The sequence below is a fragment of the Vigna umbellata genome, chromosome 4 (genome assembly GCF_029865625.1).
Source record: "Vigna umbellata cultivar VRB3 chromosome 4, Vumbellata_1.0, whole genome shotgun sequence".
Taxonomy (NCBI): Eukaryota; Viridiplantae; Streptophyta; class Magnoliopsida; order Fabales; family Fabaceae; genus Vigna; species Vigna umbellata.
Genome location: NC_142168.1, coordinates 8,574,705 through 8,585,201, shown reverse-complemented (window position 1 = coordinate 8,585,201; position 10,497 = coordinate 8,574,705). Strand labels below are relative to the sequence as shown.

The window sequence follows — 10,497 nt, the reverse complement described above, 5'->3', positions numbered from 1 at the left end:
TCATGGTTGGGTGGTTGCTGGATGGAGAAGATGAACAACAGTGGTGGCGTGACCATCTGATTAGGGTTTCGAAATGTCTGATGATGGAGGTGCGAAAATGGTGGCTGGTCGTGAGCGTGGCGGGGGCGGTTAGGGTTAGGTGATGGCTAGGGTTTTTGTGTAGGGGGAAATTAGGGTTTCTGGAGGTAGAAGATGATGATGACGTGTCAAGGGTGATGTGTCACTGATTGCACAGCTGGACATTTGGTCACTAACGATTTAAACGGCCTTTGCAAAAAGGATTAAATTGAACTCAAATTACGATATTTAGGATTACATTGAACATTTTAAAAAAATTAGGATCATTTCAAATAAAGCTGACAAAAATTGGGACTAAGAGTAGTATTAAATCCTGAATTTTTTTAAACAATGTGAGAACTAGTTTAAATGAAGGCAAAATACAAAACTAATGAAGTTATACCTAATATAAACATAGCATTATATTATATAAATTAAGATGGTAAGCATATAGTTCTATCTACCGATGTTGAATGTAATAAAAACATTGAGTCGTAATATCAAGTTATACTTGATATAAGCATAATATATAAATTAAAAAAAGTGTAAACATCAAACTTCATTTAAATAAACACACTCTAAACAAATCAAACTTCATTTAAATAAACACACTGAAATAAAATATTTGGTGTAATAAATCTTCTTCATTATAAGTGTCTTTATCTATAATTAGAGCTATCAGTTTTTTTTTTAAGCCCTGAGGCTGACCCTAGCCTCTTTTATACTTAGTCCATTTTTATTGACCCACATCTTAGGGGGCTTTTTTAAAGCCCCTAGCCCCAAAGCCCTATTAGATGGGGGTTGTGAATGAATTAGGGCCGGGTTAGCCCCCTAGCCCCAAAACATCATAAACTCTCACCGAAATCCAACGTCTTTGCTCCCTCCCTCTCCCTCGCCTCATCAACAACTCCCACTTCGCCTCTCCGCCTCCCTTCACCGCCCTCTATGTTGACTCCTCCGTTGCATCCAAAAAAGAACGCTCCCGGAGCACCCGCCAGCTCTCCTGGGTATGCCTTCTCAAATGCCAGCAGTTCGTCGCCTCGCTTGTTTGGCTCTACGGCGGCGTCTTCCACCTAGCCTACACGGAGCACCGCTAGATCGCAGACTCAGCGTTACTGCGGGGCGACTCGTCGCGGCTCTACCATGCGATCTGCGTCTTCCTCGTGGTGTTGATTGTGCTCTTGGGGTTCGAGCTCGTCGCATATGTATATAGCTGCATGTAAATTATTATAAAACAATAATTAGAAAAAGTTAGCAGTAAGAGGGCAAAGAAAACAAAAACAAGAATAACATATTTATAGAATTAGAAACTGTATTATCATCTAAGACAAACATAATCTCTTGATACTGATGAATTTATAATAGTAATACAAAATTTTCCCTTGATTCCTTTTTTATATGACACAACTCAACAACAAGCTGAAATAGAATAAACCTATATTCTAGAAGATCATAATGGAGCCATATTTTTTCCTCTTTCTAAGATCTTGTGACATACAATATAGGGTAGAAAAGTCACAGGAAAAAGATTAATCAATGCCTTACATTTTACACCAAGTCCATATTCAAACACATTCCTTAATTTTGAAGTCCCCACTTTCTCTCATCACATAACAAACAAAAACATTGAATATAATTTCAAATTTCAGAACAGATATTTGTGTATGTGTAGGCCCTGCACTATCACCTCAAAAGCAACACTGATTAGAAGAGTATCCATGAAATACCTCTTTATGTTAACCTTCAATATCAGCCAAATCAATCACCATTCCAACACATCCAATGTTAAATTTAAACATAAAACATAATGTCACATTGAATCATGAAACACATTAAACATTAAAAGACACAAACCTTAAATTAACTATGGAGCAGACCTAGTTGTTATATGTTGAAGAAAATATGGTTGAGTTGTTTAGCAGTAAAAGGATTTTGAATTCAAGAATTTGTCATACAAGTAAGTTTCACTGTTTTGATCATACAAGTAAGTTAATACTGAAACAAAGCACACATAAAAACTAAATTGTTGTAACTCATAATTAACCAAGAATCAAGAATGTGAAATGGCAAAGTTATATGTTCTTGTGAAGAGGATGTTACATATGCATTATGCTAATATGAAAAGTTGTGCCTGCTTTCTGATTTTGTCAGGAAGGAGATTGTCCTCCATTTCCTAATCCTGTCTCAGGGGAAATTAGAGCTAACAATTCAGTGGCTTTCTAACAAGTGAAAACAACGACCGAACCAAACAAGAAAATATGTTCTATGGATTCATGTCTACATAATACCGCTCAGAAAGACCCTCATAATATAAAGCACCCAAGCCACAATAGCAGAAACATTCTCATCACTAAAATCTACATCAGTTGAGCACATAATTTAAACAAGACACCAGATCACAAACAGATAACAAAACTGACATTGAGTCAGTATTCACAGATTCAGACGTTCCAAAAGGACAAAGTTAGGGATGGCAATGGGTCGGGTCGGGCACGGATAGTGCCTACCCGCAACCCGACCCGACAAAAAAAAATTCACCCGCTACCCGCACGGATATCCACTTAAAAAATATCCGCAGGTATTTTAAAACCCGCGGATACCCGCAAATATTTTAAAAATATATATTTTAATAAATTATTAAAATAATTTAAATAGAATTACAAAAAATATATAAAATATAATATAATATAAATTAAATATAAATTTAAATTCAATTTTAATTAAATTTAATCTTGTAAAATATAAATTAATGTTAATTTTAATTAAATTTAACTTAATAAAATATAAATTATATTTTTATTTTTATTTGTTGCGGGTAGCGGGTATCCGCGGGTACGGATAGTATAATACTCGCACCCGATCCGTTTATAAGCGGGTATTAAAATATCCGCTACCCGCAGGTTGCGAGTAGTAACTATTCGCGGATATCAACTATCCGTCGCGGATTTTATCCGCGGATATCCGCGGGCGCAGATTTTTTTGCCATCCCTAGACAAAGCAACCTACGTCTTCTTACCTCCCTCTCGTTGCACATGGGAATCTGAACCAACACCATCGGGAAATCCTCCGAGCTAATACCCACAACATCGTAATCCACACTTGCCACAGACTTGAGCCTCCGAAACTTGATCCAGAAGCACCTCAAGATCAAAACAAAAACGCTGCACAAATTCGCCAGGCTTTGCAACGGTGGCGACAGGTACCGGGCACAGATGTCGACCCACACGGCGTAAACGAAGAGCGTGCCCAGGACGTCGCTGGGACCAGGGTGCCTAAAATTCCACCCCTTGAAATATGTGACGAGCTGGAACCCCAAGAGCACAATCACCACCACGAGGAAGACGCAGATCGCGTGGTAGAGCCGCGAGGAGTCGCCCTGCAGTGACGCTAAGTCCGCGATCCGGCAATGCGCCATGCAGGCAAGGTGGAAGATGTCGTCGTAGAGCCAAACATGCGAGGCGACAAACTACTGGCATTTGAGAAGGCATACCCAAGAGAGCTGGCAGGCGCTCCGGGAGCGTTCTTTTTTGGATGCGACGGAGGAGTCAACGTCGAGGGCGGTGAAGGAAGGTGGAGAGGCGAAGTGGGAGTTGTTGATGAGGCAAGGGAGAGGGAGGGAGCGGAGGCGTTGGATTTCGGTGAGAGTTTATGATGTTTTGGAGCTAGGGGGCTAACCCGACCCTAATTCATTCACAGCCCCCATCTGATGGGGCTTTGGGGCTAGGGGCTTTAAAAAGCCTCCTAAGATGTGGGTCGATAAAAATGGGCTAAGTATAAAAGAAGTCAGGGTCAGCCTTAGGGCTTATAAAAAAAAACGGTCAGCTCTATATAATACAAAGTAGTTGATAATTAAGTTCTTTCTAAAAGCCAATTTGGAAAAAAAATGGGTGTTACTATATGTTTCAAATAATTTTGTAATATTCATGTTATAAGTCTTTAGTTTCGTTCTTTCTGGTAGGTATTTAGGGTTAGAGAATTATTACAAATCATACATAAAATTTTGTAAAAAAGAAAGTCCATGGATTGGCCTAACCATAGGACTTGGGAGTATTTAGTCCTGTGAACTTTTTTAAGAAAGGATTTTTTTTTGCCCCAACCCACATGTACTAGGGCCAAATCCCATTATGTGAGCTTGTTTGATAGTTCTATCTATAATAATATATACAGAAAATTCTCTTATTTTACTTCTTAAATTATTATTTTTTTATCTTACGTAATATTTTTAATTACAATGAAAAACTGGTAATAACAAACGTCAATGTAAAAATAAATTAAAGAACCAACAAAAAACTAAAATACAGTTGAAAGAATGTCCTACATGGATTAAAAAACAGAGTAACTTCTCATATTCTACTTGATAAGATTAGGCTATAATGATTTAGGATTTTTATTTCATAAAATCAAACCTTTTATTACAACATAATTTTAATATAATGTATAATAAATAATATATTTAATTATCTCATTTTTCATTGAATATAAATTTATATAAAATAGAAAAGAATAATATATGTTTTAATTTATAAATTTTTAAAATAATTCTGATACATCATACTATAAAATGTTTAAAGAATAATTATAATGTATTATTCAAAAATATATATAATTCTTCATATGAAAAATTTCAATTTACAAGAAAACATTATAATTAACAAAGATCTGAATCTTTCAATTCACAAGAAAACATTATAATTAACAAAGACCAAGACTAATATAACTTTGAAGTTTTGTCGAAATTATAAGAAAAATACATAAATAAACACCAAATTTCACAGTATCTTCACTCCATTCAGAAATGAGCTGTTTTTAATACAAGCCCACCATAATAAGAATTATTGTTCATTAATTTTATATTTTGGCCTTTTCAGTTATCTTTTTATCAATTAATTTCAAACTTTGATATGATAAGATAAAATAACCACATATTAAAGAGAATAAAAGAATGCATATATGACAATATATATTAAGTTGAATAGATTTATATCTGATATTAATTCTTTTTTTTTTGGATCTATATCAATTCAAAGAAAATGTATATACAAAACACTTAAGTTCTAACTGAATTTTCTTTTTCTTGGAAATAAATTGAAAAGCTTTATACGTGTTTACTACAACCCTATTTGGTACATATCCAGGTTTTCTCCCCCAAAGAAAATCTTTTACTACATAAATTGAAGTCTATTACAAGGATTTTTACAATTTAACAAGAAAAAATAAATTACAACAGTTTCGGCCAGATCCATAAAAAATCACCTGGTTCCAGGTTTTGGGAGAAGATGCGCAGCCAAAAAGTAACTTTAGTGGGTGATGTAACTAAGGTGATGGAGCTTCATCATCTGAAGAGGTATTGTTATTATTATTATATTGGTGGCTCTCATGTAATCCAGGAAGGGGTTGTGGAAGCATTGGATTAACTGGCACAGGGAATTTATGAGCTGAACTAACCATGGTTCTCTCATTTATCATTCCAACTTCTTTGCAGACACGGTCAAGAACTGCTAGAAAGTCTCTTACAACCATGAAGAGCCTGAATGGATGAGCTTCTTCTTTTGACAAGTTCCCATGAAAATACTCTGTAATCTCCTTCACAAGGGAGGAAGCAACACTTTCTTGGGCTTGAATTTTTGGAATTTCTTCCTCAGCCATTCTGATGAATTTCTTCACTGATTCAGTAAAATTCTGACTGCTTTCATCTGACCCCATTGTTTGGTTTAACCGCACAACCTCTGCTATGTTTGCAATTCCTTTGGAAAGCTTTAACACATCACTGCTGAGAACTTCGGAATCCATAGTAGCAGCCTTCTTCACATTTGATAGCTCTGAACTCAGGCTTGATACAACTTGTAGACCAAGCCTCCTACACTTGACATCTTCGTTCAAAGTAGTAGAGCTTGGAGTTTGATTAGTGTCAAAGAGACGTGCACCTTCGGTTCGAATTATTTCTTGTACAACAAAATGCAGTAGAGTGGTTTTTCCATCTGCGCCTTTGACATCAGCCAGCTTCAGAAGAGTATCAAGTTTGAATGCCTCTGCATCCCCACGGTTGGTCCCCACGTTCATGCGGTTCCCAGTTTTAAGTACAGCCTCCAACAGCTTCAAGAACATTCTAGAATGTCGCAGCTCTTCACAGGCAGCCTGGAAAAACACCGATCAGAACATGAAGACCATAACATAATCCAATGTAAACTTTCTAAGTATACTCGGAACATAACTGAATTCTTCTTGGCCTCTTATGAACAAACTATATTGAAATAAATAACAAATTGTAAACATATTTTGCTGGAATTGACATTTCAAATTAGAGTTGTTGAAGTACACTCTATATGTGCATCAAATTCTAGGTTCCTACCAACAAAGACTCGTATCAAATTCAGAACAAGAATGTCCTAAGATACTCCTGAAGAAATGAATAATCAGTGTGAGATTGATTACCTCTAGTGTTTGAAAGGATGTCCTAAGATAATCCACTTCAGACTCAAAACTGGCTATGAAAAGCATTGCCTCAATCCTTTTAAATGCGAAAGGTACATCAAGCACTGCCTTCAAAAATTTCTCAGCGAGACCAAGCTTGGTTGGTGAGTCATCTTTATGTTCCCTCAACTTACGTTCTTCTTCCTTGCTTGGTGCCATTCTTAACAAGCTTTCGAGTAATTCTGTTCCAAGTGTATCAGTAGTACCTGTAGAGAGATGCATTGAATTAGGTGCATCATCAGTACACAAGTACATAATCGACAGTGGTGATTAGAATTATGTTCAATTAAGCAAACTAATCCTTCTGTTGTCCATTTTTATCATTACAAATCCATTATTAGGAAAAGGCGGCTGGCAAATGCTCTTGATAATGAATTGACTACTGAAATTATTCTCTTCAGGGTTAATTTAATGGGTCCGATATATCAATCAATATCTATCGGCCTACCAAAAAAAACTACAGAAAACTATGTCATAACTGAAGGGGTGATGAGAAAATATACCTTGTAAAAGTGCTTCACACACTTCTTCTACAGTGACGTTAAGCGCTTTCAGCAAGATACAAATATTTTGAGACTTTTTAGGATCGAGTACTCTTTCCTCCTGATTTGGCGGGTGAGAAATAGAGTTTGTAGTTGCATCCTTGGCCTTAGGGTTTGGTGTGTTCACTACAAACAACGTTTCAATCATTTTCTCATTCAATCTGCAGCCAACCCAATTCAATGTTACTCAATTCAAGAAAACCAATTGCAACATAAACAACCATTATCAACCACTAAATGTCATCCACACAACCAGGTAAGGGAATTAAGAAATTTTAAAACGAAACAGAATCTTGAAATCTTCGCATCCAATTTGGGTAAAATAGCAAACTGAAATAAAGAACTAGAAGGCTAAAAATCTAACAACCGTTAGAGTTGGAAGCTTACTTAAACGAACTGGACTTCATCTGATCCCACACCATTTCACGTTCAGAGCTTGTTCTCACTTTGTCCCAATGCAGGGCCTTCAGTTTTGGTTTACCAGTCTCTTCAATTTCCCTCAAACTCACCGGCAACTCAACATTGGTTGCTTGGTTTTGCAACACAAAAGGCCTCGAAGGAGGCACCAATTCTGGTGGCCTTGACACCGGTTGACCAACCGGTGTTGACGGACCCGGCGCTGGAACTCCCCACTGCTTCCGCTGCCGTGGCAACGGCGGTGGTGGTGGCGGAGCAGGGCCTGGAATCTCCCAGTGCTTCCTCTGTGGCAAAGGTGGAGGACCTGGAACGGTTCCAATTTCATCAAACGGTGTTGTTATTGGCATTGACAGTGCTGGAATGCTCCAGTGTTTTCTCTGCGCACCAAAAGAACCTGTTCTCAATTCACTGAAAGCTCCTCTTTCGGTTTCCGGCGATGAAAGCAGGGCGGGTGATAAAGGAACCGATGACAAGCCAGGTAACATCAGTCCGTCGGAAACACTCGACATTCTCGGAGACTGATCGAAAGTATGATGACGTGTCACCTTCTCCGGCGAAGAGGGAAGAGAAAAAGCGGAAGACGAAGAAGCATCAGATAATCTCGGTGGTGGAGATGAGGGTAATGTATTTTCATTTTTCTCCAACGTTCCCTCATGCGATGATGATGGTGCTGCATGTGCATGTACACATGCACTTAACACCTCGTTATCACGTTCAGCAAAAACCCTATCTGGTGTTGAGCACATCGAAGAAGAAGAATGCACGTGCTGGTGGTTGTAATTTTCCGGTGATTTCGGCAGCGTGTTCCGATAACCCGAACTCGCCGGCGGCGGCATGTTCAGGACAGACCTTTCCGGCGATCCCGAAGAAGAGGAAGAACACGAGCTAGAGGTCACGCTTCGATCGACGGCGAACACTCGCCTGGAAACTGATCCGGTTCCACCGGAGCCTCCCAACGACGAACCTCTCGGCGAGTAAAATTCGTCTTCGTCCTCCTCCGCTGTCGTGAAACCCGCCTCGTCGCGGGGTGGAGGAGGAGGCGGAACTGAAGCCTGTCGCGCGAGCGGCGGAAGTGGCCGGAGCTCCGGGGATTCCATTTTCCGGTCTCCGTCGCCAACGTCGGCGTCCTCGATCATGTGAGAGTTCGCGACAGTGCCGAGGTAGAGAAACTCGGAGCTTGTGGAGGACGTGTGCCGGAGCTTGCGTGTTTCGACGGAAGTTTCGGCATTGCGGCGGAGTGGGAGGAGGTCAGTGTTGGAACGGAGAACTTTGCCTGCTGGGGAGGGGGGAGGGTTCCGTCGGCGGCGGTAACAGACGAAGGCAGAGATAGAGACGGCGAGTGCGGCAGCGACAACGGCTGCGAGAGCGACGGGAAGAAGTTTGTTGGGGGAGGAATTGGGTTTTGGGGAGTGAGGGAGAATGAGGGAGGAGATATTGGCAGGAAAGGAGGCAAAGGTGATCGGAGAAGGAGGAGGAGGAGAAGAGGGGTATAACGGGAAAAATGGTGATTGTGTTGTTAATGGGGTTGGTGTTGTGGTTGTAGTGGTTGTTGGTACTGGTGTGGAGGAAATGGTGGTGGTGGGGATGATGGATGATGAAGGGTATTTGGGTTTTGGTTTTGAGGTTGAAGGAGAAGGATGAGGAGGTGGTGGTTTTGGTGGTTCAGAAGGAGGAAGAGAGGTCAAAGGAATAAAGGGTTCATGGAGGACCCTTCTGTTGAACAACAAGAGTTGTGAAGAAGACAATGCACATGACAAAAACAGCAACAACAAGAAGAAAGAGGAGGACGCTTGCATTCTGTGATTCTGTGTGTTGTGGTTGTTGTGTGAAGTGAATGGTGAGTGAGAGAGAGAGAGAAAGTAAGATATGTAGTAATGGCAGTGGGGGACTTTTGGTGCAGAGAAGAAAAGAAGAGTGTGTGAAAAGGTTGAATTTATGAAGAGATGAAAAGAGTGTTGCATACAGCTAAGATTCTCTTGGTGGTTCTTCTGTTTCACTACTTGAAGGTTTTGCATTTGCATTTGCACTGTTCCATACTCTATGCAAATGCAACTTCTTCAAAGTGTGGTTGGATTGGGGGGTTTAACTTGAGTGCATGCCACTACAACACAACCCAATCATTGTTTCACCTTTCTCTTTGTCTTTTTTTTTCTATCTTTTTCTTTCCTTTTCACCTTTTGACATTTTTGGTTAATTGGTACATGGGAACAGAGTGACAGGCCACGTTGATGAATATTTTTGCAGGTATTTTTGGTATGCAACATTCAAAATTATCCCCACAATCTACTCAGTATCTCTTACTTTCAATATGAAGACAACCAAAAGCAGTTTTCTAATCTTGAAATTAGTAGCTTTTAGAATGAGTGTTGGGTAGTGTAGAACACAAACAAATATTAGGTATGTACTTAATGCTACACTGGAAATTTAATATATCTAAAATTTTATGATTAGATTTTACATTTTTAATCTAAAATAAACACGAACAGTTTAAGTCATCAGATTATGACCTAAAGGGTTGTTCATTAATTGCTCCCTTCATTTAAAAATAAAATAAGAAATACGATGATGGATAAAGTTAAAGGAAGGTTCCATCATATTTTAATGGTCTTGTTTTGGTACGTGTAAATTAGTATCGTGAATTCAAGCGTTAGAATCTCTACAAACATGTTGAATACGGAAACGAAAATCCAGTAACACGATAATTGATGTTAGTTTTAAAATGGTTATCATAATGGTAATGCAGGGATTATATTAAGAAAGAGAAATGAAATGTGTGAAATTGTAATTTGATTTGACATGGTTGGTTGGTCATATCTCGAAAAACTTGGACTTTCGGTGTTTCTCTGACGCGGCGCATGAATTAAATAAATCTACGCTCCTTAAAAAGAATAGATGGAGGAACAGTTTCTGGTTTGACAAAAAGACAAGGAAAAGAGCCAAAAATATACAAACTTCCCTAAAGTCCGGGGAAACATGTTTCATTAACCATGATAAGGATAGTGCGGTGAAA

The 10,497-nt window shown here is 39.0% G+C and overlaps 1 protein-coding gene across 1 annotated transcript; it reads right to left on the bottom strand.

The window, feature by feature from the left end:
* Nucleotides 1-5,089: 5,089 nt before the first annotated feature.
* LOC124843537 (formin-like protein 1) lies at nucleotides 5,090-9,657 on the bottom strand. Its single transcript, XM_047320303.2, has 4 exons — nucleotides 7,458-9,657; nucleotides 7,032-7,231; nucleotides 6,490-6,734; nucleotides 5,090-6,192 (listed from the first exon to the last, which is right to left on the bottom strand). Exons 1-4 carry the CDS (start codon nucleotides 9,506-9,508, stop codon nucleotides 5,371-5,373), a joined length of 3,318 nt encoding a protein of 1,105 aa, XP_047176259.2. The 5' UTR covers nucleotides 9,509-9,657; the 3' UTR covers nucleotides 5,090-5,370.
* Nucleotides 9,658-10,497: the final 840 nt, after the last annotated feature.